At 39.2% G+C, this 27,507-nt stretch overlaps 1 protein-coding gene across 8 annotated transcripts in view; it reads left to right on the forward strand.

Moving 5' to 3' along the window:
- Window positions 1–1,603: 1,603 nt before the first annotated feature.
- The window catches only part of LOC111337459 (uncharacterized), a 51,562-nt gene continuing 25,658 nt past the window's right edge, over window positions 1,604–27,507 (forward strand). Inside the window, exons 1-19 of one of the 8 annotated variants that reach the window (XM_088733054.1) lie at window positions 3,525–4,290; window positions 5,042–6,992; window positions 7,712–8,000; window positions 8,493–8,646; window positions 9,997–10,045; window positions 10,694–10,743; window positions 12,351–12,399; window positions 12,740–12,792; window positions 12,994–13,170; window positions 13,475–13,508; window positions 13,830–13,963; window positions 14,669–14,723; window positions 14,897–14,934; window positions 15,247–15,292; window positions 18,978–19,027; window positions 21,406–21,538; window positions 25,742–25,970; window positions 26,118–26,188; window positions 26,516–26,944. In XM_088733054.1, the coding sequence (XP_088589180.1) occupies window positions 6,878–6,992; window positions 7,712–8,000; window positions 8,493–8,646; window positions 9,997–10,045; window positions 10,694–10,743; window positions 12,351–12,399; window positions 12,740–12,792; window positions 12,994–13,170; window positions 13,475–13,508; window positions 13,830–13,963; window positions 14,669–14,723; window positions 14,897–14,934; window positions 15,247–15,292; window positions 18,978–19,027; window positions 21,406–21,538; window positions 25,742–25,970; window positions 26,118–26,188; window positions 26,516–26,944 (2,155 nt within the window). In that variant the 5' untranslated portion in view covers window positions 3,525–4,290; window positions 5,042–6,877. Of the gene's footprint in view, window positions 1,734–2,437; window positions 2,681–3,524; window positions 4,291–5,041; window positions 6,993–7,711; window positions 8,001–8,492; window positions 8,647–9,996; window positions 10,046–10,693; window positions 10,744–11,078; window positions 11,906–12,350; window positions 12,400–12,739; window positions 12,793–12,993; window positions 13,171–13,474; window positions 13,530–13,829; window positions 13,964–14,668; window positions 14,724–14,896; window positions 14,935–15,246; window positions 15,293–18,977; window positions 19,028–21,405; window positions 21,539–25,741; window positions 25,971–26,117; window positions 26,189–26,515; window positions 26,945–27,507 lie in introns of those variants that run through there. The other 7 variants (XM_088733052.1, XM_088733057.1, XM_088733055.1 and 4 more) reach the window with 7 other exon arrangements.

A 27,507-nucleotide genomic window follows, 5' to 3' on the forward strand; every position in this document is an offset into this window, starting at 1 on the left:
AGGTTCAAGCATCTTTTCCCGAAATCCAAACCATTGTAGCCTATACAGACGACGAACTGGCCTCTTTTAGATACAACATGGTTTCAAAAAACACTAGACGGCAAATTCACAAATTCGAGTGGTCGCAAAACTGTCATCCAAGCGCTCAGTGATGATTTCGATCCAGTGGAGATATCAGAGCTCACTGGCCACTCCAATCCGGAATCCATATCCAGATACAGCCATAATCCTCTAGAAAAACAGCGGCGAATGTCGAATAAGTTGGCCGGTTTCAACCCACGCCAAGCACGACAACTACCAACGGCTATTCAAGTCATGCTTTACGGGAGATTGTTCCCAATAGCTCAGCCACGCCAAGCAACACAGCAGCTACTAGTGACCTTGACAGCAATGCCAGTCGTTCTAGTTACCTGATGGCAGGAGCAGTTGGCGGAATCTTTACTGGAGTAACTTTTGATAATTCTCCAGTAAATATTTCCATAAACTTTCAGTCCAACATTGACACCAACGAGCGACTCCCTACGATGAAAGAAAAACAGTTAAAATTGTGACTTTTAACTGAACTGTTTTTCGCCAGAGTTTATCGAGAAATTCCAGTCTTAATCATTATATTTTGAATACACTTTTTTTTACAACTGTAAAGCACTTACCGGTTATTTGTAGATCTTGCTTTGATACCGGAACGCTTGAAATTTTCATTAAGCTTGAGGATTTGACCATTCAGTTGTTGATTGTCGGCGCCACATTCTGCCAAGTGGAGTGGTAGCAGGCAAATCTCTGTCTTAAAGAACTCCGTATTGTGTACTTTTAGTTTTTTTACTGAAGATTGTAAAATGTGAGGCACCGCTTTCTCCACGAGTTTGAAATAAGAGTGGTTTTCATTCTAAAAATATCTTATTCCCTCTATTCGCTAGATATTGACACCTGACTTTGAAAGGGTTTCCATTGTTTGCGCACTTGAGTGGCGCACAAAATTACAAAACATCTGGTTTCGCCAAGTGTCTTGGTGGCTTTAGCTATGTGATGCAAAAAAAATTCACGAGGTACAATTAAAATTGTCGACGGTTCAAACGTGAGCGACTTACCTTGCTTTCCATTCCCTTAACAATGACAGCTCTGACAGTTGACTTTAAAATGGCTTTCTTAAGGGCGCGCTTACGGAATAAAAACAAACAATAACATTGCCGTTTTAATTTCTTGTTTTCTTATTTTTATTCTGTTATGCGATTCAAGAAAAATTCACTACCTGACTCGTGAATTCCACGTTAAATTTCACTTGAAAAATCGATATGGCACTCATCGCTTTGCGATTCGTGCGATATCGGTTTTTCGCGTGAAATTTAACGTGGAATTCACTGGTTAGACAGTGAATTTTTCTATAAAATCAGTTCATGTGCGTACGGACAACATGAAAACCTCTCGCTCTGGAGACGTACCGACTATAGAGAAGTTCGGTTTTGATAATCTTCAGAGAAGTGTTTGAGGTATATGTCTCGAATTGTGGGTGCGTGACCCAGATACTGTAAATAATTAATGCAGAATTTTGAGTTGTGGTCATGGGGTTGAGTCAACTCTTATAGGCATAAATTATGATGGGCCAAGAATCTGCTTCGGTTTGCATTACCGTAAAAGTAGTTCATGTGCATAGAGACAACTTGGAGACCTACCGACCATGGAAAAGTTCGGTTTTGATAATCTTCGGTGAAGTAGTTGAGGTATGTCTCGAATTGCAGGTACGTAACCTACATACTGTAAATAGTGCAGAAATTTGAGCTGCGGTCATGTGATTGAGCCAGTTCTTAAAGGCATAAATTATAATGGGCCACCAAATTGCTTCGGTTTGCATTACTGTAAAATCAGTTCATGTGCTTAGAGACAACTTGAAAATCTCTTGCTCTGGAGACGTACCGACCACAGAAAAGTTCGGTTTTGATAATCTTCAGAGAAGTGTTTGAGGTATATCTCGAATTGTGGGTGCGTGACCCAGATACTGTAATTAATGCAGTAGTTTGAGTTGTGGTCATGTGATTGAGTCAACTCTAATAGGAATAACTAATGAAGAGCCACAAATGTGCTTTGGTTTGCATTACCGTGAAATCAATTCATGTGCGTAGAGACAACTTGAAAATCTTGTTCTGGAGACGTACCGACTACAGAGAAGTTCGGTTTTGATAATCTTTCGAGAAGTGTTTGAGGTGTCTCAAATTGTGGGTGCGTGACCTATTTATTGTAAATAATGCAGCAGTTTGAGTTTTGTCCTGAGATAAGGTCAAATCTTAAAGGCATAACAATATATTGGGTCGTCGCAAATGTGCCTCATTTAGCGTGACCCACATACTATAAATAATGCATCAGTTTGAGTCGTGGTCATGTGATGAAGCCAAATCTTATAAAGGCATAACAATATACTGGGTCACAAATGTGCTTCGGTTAGCGTGACCTACATACAAGAAATAAGCATAGGAGTTGTGGTCATGTGATAGTCTAATCTAATTGTAAGTGTGCTTCGATCAGCGTTACCGAAGGATCATTTTATGCGCTAAGAGACAGCTTGAAAACCACCCGTTCTGGCGACTGACCTCATGCAATTTTGAGAATATGTATCTGCTTTCTGAAAAACTAGGAGTAAAAGATTTTATTTCTGGGAGGGAGCTTTAATCAGCCGGCGAGAAGCGCACACGTGAGTCACTAATTTCAGTAGTTCGTAATATGACTTCGTACGCTATTTTTAAAATTATTACGTAGAAAGCTAGTGTTCCTTACCTCTCACTTTAAACACCTGACTTCTGTAACTTAAAGTAAGGAAGATATATCTATCTCTGTGGCAAACTTGAGAACGTACATCGTTTATTAAAGATAACTTGTTTCGTGGTAGTTCGCACACTGACAACACGGCGGCATGACGAGCTTTGCTCAAGAAAAAAATTCTCGGCAGGCATCGTAAACTGATGCCGAGGTTTGGGGAAGAAGGTGTTGGGTGGATGTCATCGCTTTAATTATACCACTATGTAATTGCACAGATTAGCGCCCACGAATCCACTAGAGATACGCGATTGCGTGCGAGTTAACGCGGGGTCCTCTGTTGGCAATGAATATCAAAATCATGAAATGAAATGAAGGTTGCTGTGCGCGTAATGGTCATAAAATACTGCGTTTTCTCTGTTTCTGCCTGTTTCCTTATAACGACATTTCTAATCACGTAGTCTTTCTAGGATCCTTCCTTTTCACAGAAGAGGCAATACCTGCGAGGCACCGTATTCGAAAAAGCCTCTCTTTCGATTATTTAGGTATGATTCTTTCGCTTGGTTTGCCATAAAACGGTAACAAAAGATATCGCAATTTTCATGTGCCGTACGACCTGAATAACAACCGTATCGAATTTCCAGTATTGAGTCACTTGGTGGATCGATCAGTGTTCACGCTTTGTGATCGTAGTACACGATATTATTGTTTTTGTACAAAACCTGTGGCGATCGCACGACTTGGCCTCGTATCCTGATTAAATTCTTACCAATATTATAATATTAAACCTCGACGAGATATTTAATGTCGAAATGTCGAAAAGCATCATGTTTTCGATTTCGAAACCATTCGAAATGAAGTCAGAGGCAGTCGGATTTTCGACGTGCGGCTTTCCACCGGCTAACTTAACCACGCAGAGTCTTTGCAGGATTACAAGTGCATTGGTATCTACTTTTGAAAGAGATATGTGACGTTCCTTTGCGTAAATATTTCATACGCGATGTATTAAAGATATTTCCCGACGAAATCCAAAGTGTGGCGGCGCGGGAACTTCAGCCGGCCAAATCATCTTTCGGAGTTGTGGGGTTTAAGCCAGGATTCCCGACCTCGTTCACGTTGTGTTCACGTTCGGTCTAATAGCTGGTCTATCTTCTTCGTAATAAAACAATCCCCGACGAACTTATTAAATCTGCGGGATTTATGACTATCGTAAATCTGGTGAACTCCGCCACACTAGACTTTGAGCCCGAAGGAGCGAAAAATTTATCTTTTGGCGCCAAACTCAGTCACGACTCCGAAGAGCTCGCTTCCTAACTTACCGAAAGATCAGCTAGAGTAAATTCCCTTGGAGGGGAACTGAAGAAGCTTCGAACCCGGATTTCTCATCTCGAATCGAGCATGGAGTCAAGTTTAAAGACCCCTTTTTTTCCACCTCAATGTTCGTACCTTGTCGTGGTGAGGTGGCTTGAGTGCCTCAGTCAATGACCAATTGGAATAAAATTCCTATAAAGAATTCAGCTTCAGTTGGTGGGCTGTATTTTCTGCAAGGTAGAGGCCAGACTAACACGGACTTTGTCATTGTAGTTGTTGTTATGATTATTATAATTATCATTATTATTAATGATTTTGTTATTGTTATCATTATCATTACCTTTATGATTGTGATTGAATCATTTTCAAAATGAAATAGTCTGCTCAATGAGGATGGCATGCTGAGGCAAGTAGATTTCCATTTAATTACCCCCCCACTCCCCCCAAGTTGAAATTCAAGTGTTTCTGATAGTTTTTCTCTTCAATAGATTGTTAGAATGCAGCAGATTTTCTAAGACACATTGTACAGAGGGCTTGTCTTAAGTAGTTGTTTTCTGATTCAAAACCACCTGCCTGCTTCTGTTTCTCTTGGGTAGTTAGTCCATGGACTGTTGTTAGCTGATGGCAGAACTAACAGGTGGATCTGTTTCTCTTGGGTAGTCAGTCCATTATGGGCTGTTGTTATCTGATGGCAGAACCACCAATCTTTTCTGTTTCTCTTAGGTAGTCAGTCTATGGACTGTTGTTATCTGATGGCAGAACTAGTCCCAATTTTTTTCAGCTCTATGCTGTCAGTCTTTCATGGACAGTTATTTTTATCTGATGGCAGTTTTAGCTTGCTCTTTTTGTTTTGAAAAATGTGTTGCTAATGCTGTTTGTCACATATCATCTGTTATTAGTCATTGGGTGACTTTGGTCAATCAATGCTATCATTGTCCTTAGTATTATTATTATTAATTCAGCTGCTACTCTTCTGTCTTTGACACAGGGCCCACTACAGACAGCTCTAGCTTAGTGAGGTCCCAAATGAGCCAACTCAAGAATTGCAGTCCTGAACAGTTTTTGGGGTTTTTCTGTCTTTTCTTAATTTTTTTTTTGCCCCAGTTTCAATCACTTGGATACTCATTCAGCTAGACTAACAATAACACCGTTTTGTCCGTAGATAAACATTGAAATAATCATAATAGTAATATAAATGATAATACTAATGATTTGTTATTGTTATTATTGTTATCTTTACAATTGTGATCATCAATTTCAAAATGAAATAGGTTGCGTAATGAGGATGGCATGCTGAGGCAAGTAGATGTTCATTTAATTTCTCCCCCTTCCCCCCAAATAGAAATTCAAGTGTTTCTGATAGTTTGTCTCTTCAATGGAGTGTTAGAATGCAGAAGATTTTCTAAGACACATTGTACTGAGGGCTGGTCTTAAATAGTTGTTTTCTGATTCAAAACTACCTGCCTGGTTCTGTTTCTCTTGGGTAGTTAGTCCATGGACTGTTGTTATCTGATGGCAGAACTAACAGGTGGATCTGTTTCTCTTGGGTAGTCAGTCCATTATGGGCTGTTGTTATCTGATGGCAGAACCACCAATCTTTTCTGTTTCTCTTGGGTAGTCAGTCTATGGACTGTTGTTATCAGATGGCAGAACCAGTCCCTATTTTTTCAGCTCTATGCTGTCAGTCCTTTAGGGGCAGTTATTTTTATCTGATAGCAGTTTTAGCTTGCTGTTTTTGTTTTGAAAAATGTGTTGCTTAATATGCTGTTTGTCATGTATCATCTGTTATTAGTCATAGGGTGACTTTGGTCAATCATTGCTATCACTGTCCTTATTATTATTATTATTATTATTATTATTGATTCAGCTGCTACTGTTCTCTCTTTGACACAGGGCCCACTGCAGACAGCACTAGTTTCATGAAGTCCCAAAACCTTTCACAATGGGTCAACTCAAAAATTGCAGTCCTGAACAGTTTTTGGGGTTTCCTGTCTTTTCTTGAGATTATTTTGCCCCAGTTTCAATCCCCAGCTAGACTAACAATAATGCCATTTTGTTCATAGATAAATGCTGAAATAATCATAATAATAATATAAATGATAATAATAATGATTAGATTAATGGAAATAATCATAGGAATTATAACCATCAGGATAATGAACATTATTTCTATAACTATGGTAAATATTTTTATTATTGTTATTATTATTATTGTTATTATTATTATTATTATTACTATTATCATTATTATTGTTGTCAATGTTATTATTATTTTCATAATGAATTATTAGAGATGCTTAAAAATCGAAGATTTTCATGGTTTCCCTAACTTCGTATTTTTCCAAATTTGCTCTTTTGCATGTTATGCTGTTTTGCATTTTCTTTCACGTATAATTTAGTTCAGCGTCGATCATTTATCATCCTTAGAAGAAAATATTTTGATCTTTACGTTTAACTGTAAAATGCTTTGGCTTACATTGTGCGCATAAAAGGAGCGTTAAAGTAAACATGAGTTGATTCCACGCGAGGGTTTTACCTTGAAAAATGCCTGCACACGAGTGACACCGACATTACCGCGTGTCCCTTTCTGGAAAACATTCGTGTTATGACAAGAAAGGTCAGCTTAAGGGTTTTGGGTTACCCAAACTATGCAATTTTGACGCCGAAAAGTGCCAAAAAGTAATTACAGAAACTTCATCCGCAACACCTTGAACGTGCTGTGGGCGCGAACTTAGATCTTCTCTTACAGTTAATAATTTCCAGGCGGAACTCAGATCCGGCTTAGCCTGATTTGCATAAATTTTTTTTGTGGGCAAAGCTCGTCATGACAACCACTCGGACGAGAACCATTCATACTCAGGAGCTGATAACACCAAACATGTCGGCGTGCCTTTGCACCATATGCTCTTCAGTACACTTTAAAATCACTTCTACACAAGGTAACCTTGCCTTAATTAGTAGTTCCACTTTACTTCCGTCATGATCACGATTTCGCCACCCATTTGTACGTGGCTTATTACAAAGTGTATTTCAGGTTTCACTTTGAGTCAAAACTAGACTTTCTTAGTGAAAACAGAAATGTGTCAGATGTGTCACGAGATGTGTCACGCAGTTGTGATCACATGACTAAGGTGTTTGTTTATACGAGCGGTCTACAATTCGGTTAAAGGCATCCGTTTGTTTGCTCTTCTTCTTTTTACTGTGACCGCAACCGAACATAGAACCTCACCAAACAAGGAGTATTTCAGCGCTTAATATATATGATGGCAAACAGCAAACAAAAAGTTTTATTTACTTTTTGGTTTCAAGTTAAAAGTTTCAAAATATGCCTAACCCGGTCAGTTTCGTGGCTTGGTGATTTATGTGTGTCGTGTGGACCTTTTGGCGTCTTTGTCAGACGTGACAATGTGTGCAATGCCAAAAAAGTTCGGTCGTACACATTGTACATACTTCTCTCAAATAAGTTAATGTTTCGATTTAACTACAGATCGGTGAGGCTTGTTACTTCGTGGCTGAGCTTGATTTAGCTCTTAGGAACTACTCAGCTGTTTATAATCAATTTCAACGCTCTAAAACGTTGCCCTTTATACGGTACTGTGAGGTGAGGAACTATTTATGGGAAGCCATAAAGTTAGATTTATTCTTCGTTATTTTTCAGCTAGAATGAGCTGCCAGCTTAAGAGAAAAACGGCTGACATCAGTCACGACACCTGCAGCTCTGAAGAGGATAAAGGGGGCAACAAAAAAGTTGGAAAAAAAAACGCGAAGAAAATTAAAAAGTCAAGGATAGAACAAACTTTTAAAATTCACTACAGTGAGTTTCTAACAAGTGCTGACAGAAATGAGCGAATGAATTCTTCTGTAAAACTGAAATTGGATATAGAAACAAACGAGGATGAGATAAGGAATTCCCTTATTTCAGAGTTACCGCAGCTGAGAGGCAAAAAGTGAGTGTACAACTTGTAAGTTTCATCCCTCTGACAAACGAGGCAACAGACGCTCCCATCCAGGGGGGTTTCTTGTATTCCCGTTTTCAGTCCAAGATGGTTATCTAGTTTGATAATATGAATATACGAAAATTGTATATTTGAATTGTGGGTTAAAAAATGAATATTAAAGCGATCTTCGCAGTAATTAACACTACTTGAGTGGTAGTGAAAATAAGGCCTGAAAAAAATTCAGGCCTGTATGGAATTTGAGCCAATGACCTCTGCGATACCGGTGCAGTGCCCTACCAACTAAGCTGAAAAACCAAATAAGAGCTGTTCATAATGCCGAGGTGATGCCTTTCCTTTTGCATTAAAAATCAGTTAAAAAAAATTAAAATGAAAATTTTCACTAACTTTCGAAAACATCCTTAAAACAGGAGGTCAAATAGATTTTTTGCCTTTTAGCAGGTCGGTTATGTCTAACTTAATTTTTTTTTTCAAATTTCATAGCTTTTCGTTTTTCACCAAGGATAATGATGGCAGATATTACAGCTGCCCGTGCAAACTCAAATGCGAAGGAAAGGATCATATTCCAGCAGAGTGGAATGCAAGAAATATTTCCAGGGCGGCAAGATCGAATAGAACTGTATATATCTCAATCGAGGTAAGAGACTTAATCAAGTGTCCTTGTCTGGAAAAGTGTTCCAGGAGCCAAAAGTGGTGCCCGACCGATTCAGCTGAAACTTGGCACAAAAGCTGGGTGTGAGAAGATCTTTCAAAACCCGCTTTGGCTCACCTCTCTGACTGTTTGTTTTGGAGTTTCAGGGGGGTCCCGTTTGTGGCCTATGGAGCACCAAAAATTCATCCTTCTAGGTGGCATTTTGAAAGTGTTGTAAAACTCCATTGGTAAATTATGCTGCCAAATGAGTTTGAACTTGGACTCTACTATAGTAGAGCTTTTACTTTTAAGTGTAACTTTGTCCTCAACTGATTAGACTAAAGTTAGGTCTAATTTGAGGTCAAAATCAACACTCAAAATTGCCATTTTTCATATAATCGCAAAATTCAACTGCCTTCTTGCATAACTTCCATACCAAATATATCATGTACTTCAGTGACCCATTTATCAACATCAGTTGAGAAAATCTTGGCTTATTAAGGTTTGTTAGGTTTTTGGCACAAACTCTCCATGCCCCTCTAAGGCCAAGAAAAATGGAATTTTGAGCATAATTTGTGTTGTAAACAGACCAAATTCTTGACATAAAGCCTTTATTTTGTATTTAGTGAGCGAAAAGGAAACATTAAAGCGAAATCAGATATGACAATCTTTTTAAAATATTCTTGAGTTCTCTCTCATCTATGTTTGTTAGGCCATAGATCTTCTGTTAACGGTCGTTTTCTTTAAACTCACTTCATTTTGCTTCATCTTCACTTCATCTTCATTCAGTTCACAAATGGGATCCCCCTGAAACTCCAGAACAAACAGTCAGAGAAGTGAGCCAAAGCGGGTTTTGAAATATCTTATCAAACCCAGCTTTTGTGCCAAGTTTCAGCTGAATCGGTTAAGCACCACTTTAGCCCGTGGAAAACTTTCTCAGGCAGGGACACTAAACACGTTATATTCTTCGATTTCATCATTATCTTTGTTTTTTATTTTTTTCCCTTTTTTTATTGCACACGCTTTCGCTTAAAATTCAATCTCTGTATAATTTATTAGGTATTCCCGTAGATGACACTTACACCCCAAAATCACACACGGTACGCTCAGGCCGCGTGTGCTAACTTATTTGTGAGTTACAGAAGTTGATCCGGAAATTAAGGGCGTTTCTAAAAGGCTGTTAACTTGCAATGAAAACCATAAAGATCAGTAACGTGGTCTCAGAATTATGGGAACTTACTGGGTAAACGAAAACTTGCGCCGACATCGATCCATCAAATAGCTTGTGTTTTTAGAAATTATGTAAACAGCTTTTAAATTTATTTCGACCAGTTTCATTTTACATATTTGTTTCAGATTGACAACATGGCGCCTTCCACAAGTGGTTGTAATGGAGACCCAATAAGTATGCTTATTTTGGATAATTATGCCGTTTTAAAAGAGAACATTGAATAAAGTGTTGCAAGATGATTGGACCAATCTTTGATTTTATAATGTCTGTTCCATGACTGTTCCAGGGATTTAAGCAACATATTCTTTTTTTAATATGTGGTAGTAAATATTCTCAATAACTTTATAGAGCTTGCTGCCCACTATTCAATTCGGTCAGCCACTCCTCTGAGATAGCATGAACTTCCGCGTTATTTAGCCTCAAAACGTTCGTCTAAGTCATTGGTACAATAAACGTACCTTTTTCTCATTTGATTGCTAACTATTGCCCTGTTATGTAACAACTTGCCCAAAAGCTTAAAAAATGCTTCATCCGTTGTGCATTTTAGAAAAATATAAAAAAGGTAGCTGATATATCGGATTCCTACACGGAAATCGTGTAATGCAGTTGTAATTAGTCTTAGTTTTTAACTTAAGCTTAACAGATGAATTCCCGTGTTTAAATGGAGGTTTACATACACACAGACATCGTTTTACCTGATCGCAATCTTTCGATGCTGAATAAAGGAAAACAGTTCCTTTATCATCATAACCACTACTACCACTAAAGGTCTTTGACTAATTCGAGGCACATAAAAGTTAATTTTATTTTCATTTTCAACAGAACCTCCACTTGAAATCAAGGAAATTGTTCCTAATAACGGAGACGTAAAGGTAAACATCAAATCTGTTCTTAATTGTAATTTAGCTTCCTAAAACGCATTGAGACTGAAAGCAATGACTATGTGTTGTTCATCACAAACCCTACATCGACTCTGCAAGTTTGTTCGCATTCGTTATATTTTCTTCACTGCCGATTTATTTTGTTCGTATTTGGTATGTTAGGAGGGTTTCAATGGGGTTAACCGTCAACAGTCAAATGGCCAAATTATTAACCGTTAACCATCAAAAACGCAACATTTTTATTGTCAACCGTCAAATAAGCAAGTGAACGTAAGCCCATCCTCGGAGACCCAGGGGCTGTGAGTCGATTTCAAGTTAATCGACTCATAGCCCCTGGGTCTCCGAGGATGATGTAAGCCGTGAAATGTCTCAGATTGGTAATAGATCCATTACCCTCAGATATCCGTAATTAAGAACTAGACGATTGCTTTAAGAGGGGTCAAGTTCTGTTTATAAATGAAAGTTTTGATATATCACAAAATACATTTATTTAAGTCCTTAAATTTCTAGTCGCGAGTAAAATTTGGTGGCAACATAACTTACTTCCGGTATGGAAACACTTCCGGTGTCGTAAAACGTTAGTCAGTTAGCAATAAAAGGTGTTATAAATTAATGGTTCTTTACAAACGCGTCATTATGAAAAATTACGGTCAAATTCGCACGTTTCGTTCGTTTTATAAACGACTTTCCAAAAATATTAACTGTCAACCGTCAAATGACCTAAAATTTAACCGTCAACCGTCAAAAAGGCCTATTTTTAACCGTCAGCCGTGGACGTGAACCCCCCTCCCATTGAGACCCTCTGTCAACAACTTCACTGTGATGTTGTACCCAACCTCGTTTCCAGGCTTTCTCATCTTCCCGACCCCTAGAGCGAGCGAGGAGAGACCCTGGTTTAGGCTGGTCACGTGTTCATAGAGCAAAAAATTCCTTTGGGACGAGTCGTTTTTTTGCTCGATTTTTGCCTCATTTCCTTTGTGATCTTCAAATCGACGCTATCGTTGTTCATGTCGCCATGTTTTATAGTAGCCTTCAAGTCGCTATATCTCGGAGTTGGTATTGTAATCTTAATTTAAAACCCAAACAAGTCCAGTGTTTAGAAGCGATACATTCGGGCAGAGATGTCGTGGCCGTTTTACCGACGGGACTGAAGGTAAATCTTTGATTTTTCATCTTCTTTCTTCACTCTTCTTCGAGAAGTTAAACAGTCAGCGACCTGTACCTTCCTTGTCATTTCGTCCAGTTGTTATTTTTGTTTCGCCTTTGAATGCCTTTATTAAAGATCAAATAAGAACGAGCACCGGCAGCCGTAGATGACACTTACACCCCAAAATCATACACGGTACGCTCAGGCCGCCTGTGCTAACGTATTTGTGAGTTACAGAAGTTGATGCGGAAGTTAAGGGCGTTTCCAAAAGGCTGTTAACTTGCAATGAAAACCATAAAGATCAGTAACGTGGTCTCAGAATAATGGGAACTTAGTGGGCACACGAAAACTTGCGCCGACATCGATCCATCAAATAGCTTGTGTTTTTAGAAATGATGTAAACAGCTTTTAAATTTATTTCGACCAATTTCATTTTACATATTTGTTTCAGATTGACAACATGGCGCCTTCCACAAGTGGTTGTAATGGAGACCCAATAAGTATGCTTATTTTGGATAATTATGCCGTTTTAAAAGAGAACATTGAATAAAGTATTGCAAGATGATTGGACTAATCTTTTATTTTATAATGTCTGTTCCATGACTGTTCCAGGGATTTAAGCAACATATTCTTTTTTTTAATATGTGGTAGTAAATATTCTCAATAACTTTATAGAGCTTGCTGCCCACTATTCAATTCGGTCAGCCACTCCTCTGAGATAGCATGAACTTCCGCGTTATTTAGCCTCAAAACGTTTGTCTAAGTCATTGGTAGAATAAACGTACCTTTTTTCATTTGATTGCTAACTATTTATGCCTTTGAATTGTAATTAAACCGCAGATAGTCACTTGAATGAGCAAGAGAGGGATTCTGCCTCCTACTTGCATCAGAGTGTAAGATGTTGTTATAATTTATATTAACCTTGTTTACTGTTTCAGAGATTGCGGAATAAAAACTATCCACATATTTTAGACTTACTTGATGTTGACGTTAAGTTCAGAGAAAATCACCAGACCTACATGCCTCGATTTTGGAAGATACCCTGCTTATGATCAATTCATACTGAGCATTTACTACAGTTTCTCGACTACTAGGTGAGCTGTCCAAACCTGCCATCAGCCGGTTCCACTGGGCTAGAGGACAGGACAATGACACGATTTGTGGGTCAAAATAACTCTGATCTTCGACGGCAGCAATTAGAATTAACCCAATTCCCACAAGCATGTCCGGTTGAAAGTGACAGACCTGGGGACCGGAACCGAGGCAACGCGGTTCGTATCTAATTTTGCTTACTATTTTTTCACTTAAGATTTGCTTATAGGAATGTTTTATAAGTGTCATGAGAATTGGATACAATAATAACCATAATGATAAAACACATGTATTATCGTTGGTTTGACGACGCAGTCACTTATGATGTGAATCGCGAAGTTCCGACTGCATACTAGTAATCTTCATCAGGCGATAAGATGGACTGGTTTCCGGTCTTGTTAACGATAACCATCTCTATTACCCAGGTTTTGAAAATCAATCATATCACGACTCAACCTTGAATTGAATTCTTTTCTTTTCAAGGGTGTCCAAGAATCATCATCTGCATCTTCAAGAGGTTGGGAAACAACCTTACCAAGTATGATATGATGCGTTATAATACTACACACCGATACAAATACAAAACAAATCTTTTCAAATTATTCCTCTTTCAAGTAAAGTTTTTGAACCATTGTCTTCTTCAAATAAAACGCTCTTTGCTAGTACCTTTTTGTCAGGTGCTCAAATTGACCATCAATTCTATGTTTGACCATAAACATTACATTTCAAAGATCTATGAAGCCCCACATAACCGTTCGTTTTCTGTATCTGCATCCTCCTAGCTCATTTCTCTTACTTGCTTTCCTTGCCCAAACCAATATTATAATTGTTTTTGCAGGGCAGGAGAACAGGAAGTTTAAATCACTTGAAAATTTAGATAAAATTGCTCAACCAGAACAGATACAAATAACCCACTTGCAACGGGTTCCTCATGGGGAAACAACTGATAGCTTTGGAGAACAATGCCAAGAGGTATGAATCTTTTTCAATGATATCTACCCGTATTCTAACACGAAACATAGTGAAGGAAGATTTGTCATACTTTTCGTTGCCTGCTTTCACCTTTCAATTACCCAGTCCACACGGAGGTTATGTCAAACTATTTTTGTTACCAGTAGATCCCAGAAAGAGTAGGAGCCCCAACGGTTGTCTCAAATCCTACCAGTTCGCCAAACTTGTGGAATATTAATAGACTCGCATATTGGAAACTTAGAAAATCCAGCTAATAGTGTCAGTTTATCGCCTTTAACCAAACTTCATACCCCAGAGAACCTGCATTACTTAAGCGAGTATTTAAACCATTTACATCATTCATAGGTGTTCTTACCCTCGAGATGATTTGTGCCGAAAGGTGATTCGTTCTAATCTTCTCCTGGTAAATCAAAAGGAAGCCTGACTCTTACCGTTTTTGTACACTCTCGCGGCATATCAGGCTGGGTTGGTCTCATTATGGATATCTTGGTTCGACCGCGTCTCACCATTTAGCCGTACATGGCTCGACCAAATTCGTTTGATATGCCACCGAAGAGTAGCAAAAAGGTGCGACTGGCTCCAAGTATTATTCTTACCTCAGTTGCATAAAGAAGGCCCCAATACTGACGGAGAGGGGTAAAACTTATCTATCCCACCCAAATTAGCGTTACTGCTTAATTAACCTGGAATTGAATTCTGTTCCAGGGGGTGCCCAAGTCATTAAATGCGTCTTCAAGTGGTTTTGAGTCAATCTCAGGAGGTATACACCCAGATTTATTCATTTTTTATCCTTATATTTAGATCTCGTGTTAGTCTTTACCCTATTATTTTCCTATGGGACGTCATGCTTTATGTTACTTTAAAGCAGAAGCTCCCACGGGTGATAAGTGAAATTTTGTCTATACATAACTGCTGAAATGATTTTTCTCCTAGAGAGCAGTCACAGGCCATCGGCCAATGTGCAAGACGAGGTACTCTAAACGTGAATATGTTTATTTAATTTGATTGGTTAAAATGATCTTGATGATGTACCGAAAACAAGGAAAGAAGGTGCGAGCGTTCATATATGTCTTACCGTTACTGTTGGATGACATTTGAGTTTCCTCCTTTCTTACAAATTTTTTTTATGCAACCATCACCGAGGTTCACATCACACAAAGGGTGTTGAGAATCTGGCAATCAATGATCTCATAAATATCACTTAGCATGGGGCTAAAAGGAGGAATTTTCCGGAAGTAACCAGTATCTTTTAACAACTCAAAATCTCTATCCTTCCTCTGCAGTCTACCTCCGATTTCGACTCATTTCTGGAATATCTGGAGAGCAAAGGTTGGTGTTACTTAATATATACTATACGATGTGACCGTGATAAACACCTCATAACTAAGCAAGGAAAAGGTTCCCACAACGACGTGGTTTGCTCATCGCGGTCGAGGTTTAGTCATTGCTTCCCTTAACATTAAGGCTCTGTCCACACTAATCCGTTTTCAAACGAAAACGGTGCTGTTTTGCTCCGTTTTCAAAAAGATGTGTGTCTACACTTATCATTTTCGTATCGTTTTCGCCAGTCCATACTACAACACCGTATCCGTTCTGAAAACGCTTTTATACCCTCAGTGCGCATGCTCATATGAACTCGACGCATGCGCATTTCAATATATCGGCACGCGAAATTCTGGATTCTTTGTTGTTGAGTGTTGTTGTGGCTTAGAGGTCCTACTCATGCAGAAATTCATGCGAAATTCTACTCTTCCTCCACTACTTTTCTAGCGACAACGTTGTCCCACCAAACTGAAGTTCGTCAAGGTCTTTTCCAAAGCCTTCGAGGTCTCGGTGGACTTCGAGAGAGTCGTTTTATCTTCGTTTTTCCCTAAGCTGGCAAGGTCAGAAGCCTTGAATTATCTTGCTCCCTTCTTGTGAAATCTAAGTGGCGCCTCAGCAGAGTTAAATGTGCTTGCAAGAGCACTCAAAAGACTGTAAATCATTCCGATCAAGAGAGAAGCCACATGGCCTGAGCGTCTGTCGGCCATTTTGGATACTCATGGTCGAGTGGTCTGGCGCCCGGTGGTCTCTACTTTGATGACGTCACCGTTTTCAGATAGCATCGTTTTCTCCTTCCACACTAGAAAACAGCGTTTTCAAAAAGTATCGTTTTCAAATCGCTCCACTCTGGAGAGCGTTTTCGAATGGCTCCGTTTTCGGTGATCGTTTTCGGCGTTGTAGTTTGGACGATAGCCGTATCCGGAGCAAAACAGCTCCGTTTTCGTTTGAAAACGGATTAGTGTGGACGGGAGCTGATAGTTTCGAAAGAAACTGTTTGGGGCTGCGTCGGTGAGAGTAACGAAATAATTTGGATATATCAACAAAGTTGAAATGGTAAATTGGCCACTGTAACGATTACAAAAGCTGACGTTTCGAGCGTTAGCCCTTCGTCGGAGCGAAGGGGCCAAATAGTCTGTTGTCTCGTATTGATGAACTTAGAGTTTTTATGCCCTCTTCAAAAGTTGATGTTTTACTCTTTAACGAGTCAAAATTAGACTCGACAGTACCTGATGACGAACGTTACATACCTGGCTTTGAAATAGTCAGAAAAGATCGTGAAATTAACGGAAGGAATGGAGGTGGAGTATGTACATACATACGCACTAATCTTAACTATCGAATACGTAATGATTTAAATAATGATCATTTAGAATGTCCATTTGTTGAAATCAGTAAGCCACGAAGAACACCATTTCTGGTCGGCACTTGGTATCGACCCCCAAGTTTTCCACCTAATCTATTCAGCGAATTTGAGAATATTGAAATTGGCGCGTGAAACTGAGGAGTTATATTTACTCAGTAATATCAACTGCAATTTGTTGCCTGAAGCAATTACAGTTAATTCTTCCTATCTGACAAACATTTTCGATATTTATGGTCTTAGTCAGTTAATCACAGAACCAACACGTGTCACCCCGGCCTTAAAAACATTAATTAGTCTATGTATAACAAACTCCCCAGAGAAGGTTACAAATTCGTGTGTTTGGCATAAGTGAACATTCTCTTGCTTTTTTGTAACGTAAGACTCAATACTGTCGTATTGGCCCTCGCGTGATTGAAACACGACAATTTAAACACTTTAACAAAGGAAAATTCTTAAGTGAACCCAATCAACTGCCTTGGGCTAATGTTGATTTGTATTCTGATCCAAATGAAATGTGGCGTGTACAGAAAAAAAATGTTTCTTGGCTGCGTCGATAAACACGCACCGCTCAAATCGAAAAGAATTCGAAAAAAACCATCTCCTGGGATTACTAGAGAGTTGCTGGGTAAAATTCTAAAACGAGAATTCCTTAAAAAGAAGGTAATCTCCTCCAATAATCATGCTGTATGGGATCAATTTAGGCCACAGGCAGCCCAAGCTCACTACTAGAAAAGCGGACGTGACTCTTACCGTGTTGCGCAAAGTTTTATATTGGGCTGCTTGTGTTTAGGCGTGCAAGAAACCAGGCAAACAACGCAATTAAACTCGCAAAGAAACTCTACGTTTCTGACAACTTTGAAGCCAACAAAGGTAATTTGCGCAAATCATGGGATGTTCTCAACGAGCTAACTTCACGTAACAGTGATAAGTCGACGAATATTTTGGAGATCAAGTTAGATAATAAAGTAGTAAGTTACCCTATGGACATTGCGGGAACTATTAACGATCACTTTACAAACGTTGCGCAAGTATTAGCACAAGATATTCCTATTGTTGATGTTAATCCCGAGTCTCATTTAGAGCCCACTCATCATTCGTTTTATCTGCAAATTCCGAGTGTTGATATTATTTCTAACATTTTGTCGAAAATTGACGAAAAGAAAGCCACCGGTCCTGACATGATTCCGAGTAACTTGTTGAAAGTGGCTGCTTGTGTCGTCGTACCCTCTCTTATTTCAACATTCTCAAAGTATTTTCTCACGGGGATATATCCAAACGATTAGAAAACGGCGAAAGGGACTCCACTTTTTAAAAAAGGGCATTAAATCGGATCCTAACAACTATAGGCCAATATCTGTTATCCCTATAATTTCGAAAGGTTTTGAAAGAATTATTTACAATCAACTTTTCCATTATCTAGATGATAATAAATTGCTGCTAGGTTACCAATCAGGGTTCCGTTCTCTATCAATTATCAAGAGAGTCGACAATACCAAATCCTTGGGTCTTACCATAGATTCTCAACTCTCTTGGGGTAAACACATTGAAGAGATTTCCAAGAAAGTCTCCTCAGCTATAGATGCCCTAAAACGTGCGCGGCCCTTTATATCCAAAGAAACTGCAATTCAAATTAATTTATAACGCTTTAACTATGCCTCATTTTGATTACTGCAGCGGCGTCTGGGACTTTTTGAGGGGTTACTTGAGTGGTAAGCTCCAACAATTACAGAATCGTGCAGCCAGAGTTACTAAATTACCCTTTGATACGAGCTCAAACCACCTTCTCTCCACCCTCGACTGGGAGAGGCTTTCTCTTCGACGAAAGAAACAAAAAGCCCTAATGAGGTATAAAACCATTAATGACCTTGCTCTCAAATATCTACAAAGTCTTTTCTCTCAGCGTTACTCTGCTTTCAACTTAAGAAAATCTGAGGGAAGGCTGACCGAATTAGCACCAATTATTTGTAACGAAGCTTCTCTTACAGCGGGGCCCTGTTATGTAATAACTTGCCCAAAAGCTTAAAAAATGCTTCATCCGTTGTGCATTTTTAGAAAAATATAAAAAACGTAGCTGATATATCGGATTCCTACACGGCAATCATGTAATGCAGTTGTAATTAGTCTTAGTTTTTAACTTAAGCTTAACTGATGAATTCCCGTGTTTAAATAGAGGTTTACATACACACAGACATCGTCTTGGCTGATCGCAATCTTTCGATGCTGAACAAAGGAAAACAGTTCCTTTATCATCATAACCACTACTACCACTAATAGGTCTTTGACTAATTCGAGGCACATAAAAGTTAATTTTGTTTTCATTTTCAACAGAACCTCCACTTGAAATCAAAGAAATTGTTCCTAATAACGGAGACGTAAAGGTAAACATCAAATCTGTTCTTAATTGTAATTTAGCTTCCTAAAAAGCATTGAGACTGAAAGCAATGACTATGTGTTGTTCATCACAAACCCTACATCGACTCTGCAAGTTTGTGCGGATTCGTTATATTTTCTTCACTACGGATATATTTTGTTCGTATTTGGTATGTTAGGAGGGTTTCAATGGGGTTAAACGTCAACAGTCAAATGGCCAAATTATTAACCGTCAACCATCAAAAACGCAACATTTTTATTGTCAACCGTCAAATAAGCAAGCCAACGTAAGCCCATCTTCGGAGACCCAGCAGCTGTGAGTCGATTTCAAGTTAATCGACTCATAACCCCTGGGTATCCGAGGATGATGTAAGCCGTGAAATGTCTCAGATTGGTAATAGATCCATTACCCTCAGATATCCGTAATTAAGAACTAGACGATTACTTTAAGAGGGGTCAAGTTCTGTTTATAAATGAAAGTTTTGATATATCACAAAATACATTTATTTAAGTCCTTAAATTTCTAGTCGCGAGTAAAATTTGGTGGCAACATAACTTACTTCCGGTATGGAAACACTTCCGGTGTCGTAAAATGTTAGTCAGCACTAAAAGGTGTTATAAATTAATGGTTCTTTACAAACGCGTCATTATGAAAAATTACGGTCAAATTCGCACGTTTCGTTCGTTTTATAAACGACATTCCAAAAATATTAACTGTCAACCGTCAAATGACCTAAAATTTAACCGTCAACCGTCAAAAAGGCCTTTTTTTAACCGTCAACCGTGGATGTGAACCCCCCCTCCCATTGAGACCCTCTGTCAACAACTTCACTGTGATGTTGTACCCAACCTCGTTTCCAGGCTTTCTCATCTTCCCGACCCCTAGAGCCAGCGAGGAGAGACCCTGGTTTAGGCTGGTCACGTGTTTATAGAGCAAAAAATTCCTTTGGGACGAGTCGTTTTTTTGCTCGATTTTTGCCTCATTTCCTTTGTGATCTTCAAATCGACGCTATCGTTGTTCATGTCGCCATGTTTTATAGTAGCCTTCAAGTCGCTATATCTCGGAGTTGGTATTGTAATCTTAATTTAAAACCCAAACAAGTCCAGTGTTTAGAAGCGATACATTCGGGCAGAGATGTCGTGGCCGTTTTACCGACGGGACTGACGGTAAATCTTTGATTTTTCATCTTCTTTCTTCGCTCTTCTTCGAGAAGTTAAACAGTCAGCGACCTGTACCTTCCTTGTCATTTCGTCCAGTTGTTATTTTTGTTTCGCCTTTGAATGCCTTTATTAAAGATCAATTAAGAACGAGCACCGACAGCCGTAGGTTTAAAGGTTTATTTGTGACTAAATTGAACACTGGCACGTCAAATTATGTAAACAAAGGAAAGCGAACAAGTACGCTCAATCGCATACGCATACTTTTCCTTTTCTGAAGGTAATAGGTACTAGAAAAAGAGAGATCGGTTAGATGAGCAAAAACCGAAAAAAACGAATTTTCATGGTCATGGACAAATTGTTCGCAAACATATCCAACAGCGGCTGGGTCAATCGAAGGTAGCTCATTCTGAAAGAAATTTGTCACCTTTCATAAAAAATATTCGCAACTCAGAAGTGGTAAACAAGTATTTGGGACTGTCGAGACGTAACAAAAAAAACCCAAAAAATCTGGCAGAACACTATCGAAGATACAGTTGTTTACCTCTTTTCCAGGAAAAGACTGCAATTGTGTTGGTACTGTTGCGAAATTTAGACCGCGACGGCTTCTCTCAGATTCCCTTGCATCGTGGCCAAAGGTGCGTGGCACAGATTGTGATATTTCTGTTCACTGCTTCGCCGTTTCGATAAAACTTTGACTTTCACTGCACACCGTTTTGAAAGAAATAAAATATGTCAAGCGTCTTTCCTAAGGCCTACATAATAGATGTGGAAAAATTTTTCTTTTCTCAACGGCCGGCCATAAATGTCCTCAGCAGCAGCGATGCGCGATTTCCTTTTCCATAGGTGTCCTTCGAGCAAGATTCGTCTCCAACTGATTTACAAAGCTTGCAACAATTGATATTTACCGTAGTGGAAGATTTACTGATCTTTTTGCGCTTATGCTGAATATTCTCAGTTGACATTCGGTTCGAAGCGCTTCACGTATAGTTTGTTTAGATTGCAGACAAGCTACGCTCGCCAGTGGACTGGGTGGAGAGAAATTCCCACTTACCTGTCCCTCCCTCAAACCCCTTATTTGAAATCTGCTGAAATCTGGAAGACACGTGACCAGCCTAAACCAGGGTCTCTCCGTCACTCGCTCCGGGGGGTGGAAAGATAAGAGACCCTAGGAACGAGGTTGATGTTGTACTGTGATTCATTACTCTATCATTTTTGCTAACATTAGGGAGGGTTTACGTTTTATTTGGAGCTAACGACTCGTTGTAAAGACGATTTTGAAGTTCAGTTTGGCCAGAACCATCCGATCAACGTCCAACGAATTGACGAGACGCATTACAAGGGGACGGTTCCAGAGAATGGTAGGGAGTAAGTCTTTCTTTTAAGGTGTAAGGGGAGATTCCTTGAATGATGACCCTTTCTCTGTCAGCAAGAACAATGCGTATTCATCGCGCCTGTCAAAGTTTCAGGTGATAAGCTGTAAATTTTCCCAGCGGGGCAGTTTTTACGCCCTACCAGGGATATCGTGTAGGTGATTGTAATGTGTAATGTGTAATGTTCTCTTGATTTCTTAAGGCCACACAATGGTACCACCGAAGTTGTTGAAAAAGAAAAATAGTTAGTAGAACTAAGTCTACAATAGACTTTAGAGATGCCTGACAAAGTGCATAAGGATCAAGTTCAGACAGCATTTTTTTCGTTTCGTCGTTTGTTTTTGTTCGGTAAGCTGCATTGGCAACTCTCAAACTTTCGCAAACATTTTAAGAAAGTGAAAGGCAGTCTGGACCATAGACAGTTTTGTTTATAGAATCTATGCCATATCCTGTGATAGAATTGGTCAAGACAAAACAAAAAGAAACTGATGTGGCAAAGAGAGGATTGGGACGATATTTTTTTCTTGCTAGCTTTTTCGTGGCGGCCACGTTGTAATGCGATTTAGACGGCAGGACAAATTCAAATTTTCAAAAGAGATGATCTTTGAATTATTTATCTCTGTATTACTGTGATGCAAATCTAATTTTCGACAAACATGTCTACTCTTGTACCCTGCTATGTATCGCACGTACACGCATTTTGCTCACATGATTTTTATTATAAAATTCTGTCTATTCTAAAGACACCCAGTGGAAGGTAGTGATCGATAATATAACATATATACTTCAATCACATTTGCAATTTCCACATGAATGCTAAAGAAAATGTCTCCTATTAGAAGTAGTTCAGCAAGAATTTCAGGGAACACACTTCGACCAGCTTCCGCTGGCGGTTATTTGTTTCTTTTATTGGAATGGGAGCCATCTAGCACTCTCACACAAAGGCAGTCTTGTTCGCGATGAGATGTCTAGTACAAAAAAAAGGTCGTTTGAGGTGTTTGAAGTCGAAACAATTTATTGTTGATCAAGGTTTTTCTGGACTCGATAAAGTATTCGTTTGCATGCAGAGCAGACCCCGTTTAGGATGAATTTCAGAGTCCTGATCGATATTATTTTAAATTGAACCGAAAGCTCATTTGTGAGGGAGCTTTTGTTGGACTGTCTTACTTGGTAGTCCTATCGCATAAAGTTGACCGACTGTTCTCAAGAAGGAGATATGATTATCCATGTACTGTAACGAAAAGAAAAAGGACCTCTAGGTATACTGAGAAAATCGATGGCTGGCAGAGGCAATGACGCCATGACGGCCTTGGACGAAAGGTCACAACAACAACATTAACAACGGTCGTGCACTCGAACTAAACCAACGTGCACTTGACATATGCCGAGATTTACTATGAATTTTTTTTCTTTTTTCCAACAGAAGATCGTACTACCTCAAATTTTACATGACAGTGAAAGCATGTGTAACCTCGACCGTTCCAAATAAGTCATCGCGGCTAGTAGTTTATTGAAAAACCAGTATCGCAGTCGTTAGACTGAATTAGACTGGTAATGCTCTGAAATATCAAATGAAAATTACAAATTTCTGATTGAAGCCAAAATGAAGGCTTTTTTTAAAACGGACGGTATGATAGTGGGGTTCAATAAAGAGTCTGGTATTTCTTAACAGGTATCTTGTGTCAATGTTGAAAGCTGGAAGTAAGTTGTTTATTATGTTTACAAACAGTTACTCACATAAAAGTTGATGACGGCTAGCAAGAGATGTTAAGGTACAATGAATATATGTTAAGTTAGAAACTTTCAATCTTCTGGTGTATGATAGACAAGGACCATAAATGATAGACAGGGCCCACTTCTGAATTGTTTCGATTTTGTCGCTAAGTTATCATGGTAAAGGGCAGTGAAATACGGGTGAACCGTATTCGACCACACTACGTACACATGAAGAGTAGAACCTCATCATGTCCGCATCATGCATCAGGCATTTTCGCGCGTTTGAGTTGTCTCAGAAAATACATACATTTTGATGCTTTTTTGATGGATATAATTCTCGTGGCAGTTCCACTTAAGGTCATTATTGATGATTATGCCAAGTACTTTAGCTTGCTTGACGAGTTCGAGTTCTTTACCATTACACCCTCTGAAACTAAGGATTAATTTGAAAAAACAAATCCCATTGCTCGACTTAAATCGTGATTGCTCCCACGCATTTCAACCAACACCATTCAAACTGCTATTGGCGCGAAGCTCTTCCTGTGCTATATCAATTGAACTGAATCTCAAGGGCCATAAATATCAGAGAAAAAATGTGGGACTAAAATGTGGCGCTAGCCAAAGTTTTTAAGAAAGGGACCGTGACGCCATATTTCATGACGTCATGCTTTAGGCGAAACTGTCTATAACCCGGACTGAAAGGAAACTGTATGTTTAATATGATTTCCGTTGATCTTGAAAGTGACATCTATCCAGGTTCAATTCAAATGAGGAATTTTAAAATCTTTTTCTGGAATTTTGGTCTTAAATATTAACCGACGTTTCGACTGAAACCATCAGTCTTCATCAGTGTAGTTTGTCACGTGGTAGATCATTATCACGTAACAAACGTCGGGGAACGGAGAAGAAGGCCCGGTCCCGAATGTGAGACAGAGAGAACCGGACACAAGGCCCGGGTAACCATCCCTTACATACGAGGCCTATCTGAGAATATTAAGAACATGCATTCTCAAAGAGCACGGTGTAACGGTGTTTTACAAACCCCAGAACACTACAAGACAACAGTTGGTCAAGGCTAAAGGCAAACAGCCGTTTGAGAAGCAAAAGCAGGATCATTGGATAATGCAATTCAAGACTTTTTATTGGCTTAGCTATTATGGTATATGAACCAATATACCATAATCTAATATCTGTACATTGTAACAGCCGGTTTCTTCTTACAAAATAAAGTCGAGAAGATTTTTCTAAAATCTTGGGGGCGTTTTTTTTTTTTAATAAAACAATTATTCCACTCGCGCTAGTTGGATATGAGATGATTATAGTCAACTCGGCGCTACGCGCCTCGTTGGTTATCTATCATCTCATATCCAACGCGCGCTCGTGGAATAATTGTTAATTATTATCCAACTACATTCATAGAGAACAAATAACGCCATAGACGAGTACAAATATCACGCGGTATTTGTACTCTAGAGGACCGGTTAAAAAGGTTTTAATGGCGGACAAAATTTGAATCATTTTCGACGACGAGGAGTCAGAATGGCTGGCAAATATAGATCCAAGTTTATTAGATGAATCGAACAAAGAAAAACAGCTAGACTAACAGGAAATTTCTTCATTTATTGAAGAAAATAGAAACAGCAACACGACAACGCGCCAATTCCGTTCCGCTTCGCATACTTTTGTCACGAACTCCCTGTAAATAAATATCCGCGAAATTCGCCCGCGCTGAAACAACCGTTTGGCGTGTTGGATAATAAATAACTTATTAGACGTTTTGTTGTGTAGTATCGCTGAGTATTTTTACTCGTTATTTGTATTTTGACTCGCCCTACGGGCTCGACACAACTCGGCACAACCCGTAAAAATACTCAGCGATACTACACAACAAAACGTCTAATAAGATATATTTATTAGTATTTGAGAATTTGTACAAAGTACCGGAGCAGAAACAATAGGACATAGGTCCCCTACGAGGTTTAAGCTCCAACAAACCCACCAACCCCACCCCAGGGGAGGACATCCACCACACAGTAATCTCGTGCGTAGGAAATTAACGTCTCCTACTCCTAACCCTGCTGGAGACGAGACCTCCATTTATTCGTCCCTATCCGAGAAGACTAGAATATCTAACCATTTCTTGATGTTATAGAAAGGTAGCATATTCTTCTCAATTATTTTAACCTAGTATTGGTCCGGCCGGGGCTCGAACCCTCGACCTCCCGCACAACAGTCCAGCGATCTATTATTGAGCTAGCCGGAAGGCGGTATATGGCTCAGGTATATGGCATTACCTGTGGGGGGAGACTGATAGTTTCAGTCGAAACGTCTGTTCATATTTACGACCAAAATTCCAGAAAAAGATTGAAAAATTCCTCATTTCCGTTGATCGTTCAGCAAAGGGTTCCTTTGACCAAATATGATGTAATTCCTCGATATTTTCAAACTAACGGTCTCAAACGTTCTGTTCTGCAGCATCGTCTTTAGTAGGTGAGGAGGAAGTAAGGATTGTAAATACCTTACAAGACACCAAAAATGCAGTAACGTTTAGATATACCGACGAAAGCCTGAAGGAGAGAAACCAGGTTAAAGAGAATATTAAATATGAAGTTGAGTTAAGGAAATATCAGCCAACGCTAAAAGGGATTGCAAAGGCGAATGGACATGAAGAGCTGGCCTCTCTTTTGGAGAAGAAATATTTGATGTAAGTTGATATACCTCTTGTAGGCCATTAAACTTAATACGTTGGCAGGACTTACCTGGATCCCTTAGCCATGCAATGTAGAAAAAAATCAGTTCATTATGTTTTTTTTCCTTGTTGGTACATTTATCAGTTTATTTACCTCCACAGGTTTGGAGATGATGAAAATGATATTGATGGCAAAGAAGACTGTAAGGAGATTACCAAAGGTATAGTGGAAGGTATAATCAAGCAATAATTGGTTGGTTTATGTTTTACATTCTCATTTTATAAAGCTTGGATTTTAGGAAACGAGTTGACGGAGAAAAGGAACGTCTTTTCACGTTATTATGATTGTGTCCAAATCTTGCTCGTTTTTCTGTAGGTGTGACACAAATCTTGTTCCAGCTTACAACCTATATCAAACGACCATCTTATCTAGGATAACGTAGCACTCCATGTTTTGAGTGTTTTAATAAGGACCACTAAAAATGGCGAGAAGTGGTCAGAGTTCGATAAAAAAAGAGCTTTAGTAGTAATTGTAATGTTTTCGTTTATTGTTTATGCAGATCAGTCCATTGAGAAATGGAGCCTCCAAAGTACAGACTCTTTTAAAAGTTTACAAGGTTATCTGGGAGATTGGGAGAGCCCCACACCACTTTCATCTTTACAAGTTTCAGTTGACGAAACTTTCCCAGGAGATACCGTTGCAGAGCAGCAAGCATATCTAGTTTTCAATGGGAGAGACCAATCAGCCATCTGTCATGAAAAGGGCGAGATGAGTGATGAAAACAAGGAAGATGGGGAAAGCTACACTTCATTTTCACTTTTACAAGTTTCGTCGGGTGAAGTTTGGCTTGAGGGAATGTTTGATGTACAAAAGGCAACTCCAGGACGTCAAGATAGTAACACATCAGACAAGTGGCCCTCTGAAGGCGGTGCAAACGCGGGAGAAAGAAGGTCATCTGATGTACAGGATTACACATTCAAAGAGCCGCAGGAGATAGATAGATAGATAGATAGATAGATAGATAGATAGATACTTTATTATAAACACCTTGCAGCCATGGGCTGAATTACGGAATATTTACAAGTACAGATGATAAAAAGGACGTGTAAAATATTACAACTTCGTCGTTAAGAAAGAAGGAAAATTATCTACATTTTATAAATATGGCTAAAAATAAAACTATTTTTCAAGCGCTCGGTTTTGCATATGGGGAGAGTGAAATCACTTTTGCGCCTCAGTGCGTATCTACAACTCTTCCTTTGGGGGAGGAGGCTGTGGAGTCTATGGGTGGGGTTACGGACTATCTCGTCAAACAGGTTGGTTGAGATTTTTTTCCCTCCTCTCGTGAAGTTTCGGTAGGCCAGCCGTTTCTAGTGCTACACAATATGACAGGTTAGGATAGATGATTCTGAGTGCCCTTCTTTGGATCCGTTCCAAATCTTCACTGATGTAGTTTGGTAGAGAACGGTGGAATACAGGACTTGCGTATTCCAAGACGGGCCTAATACATGTCACATAGAATTGCACAAGTTCGCTTGGTGCAACTCCGGA

Source organism: Stylophora pistillata, chromosome 9 (assembly GCF_964205215.1).
Source record: "Stylophora pistillata chromosome 9, jaStyPist1.2, whole genome shotgun sequence".
In the NCBI taxonomy this organism is placed as follows: Eukaryota; Metazoa; Cnidaria; class Anthozoa; order Scleractinia; family Pocilloporidae; genus Stylophora; species Stylophora pistillata.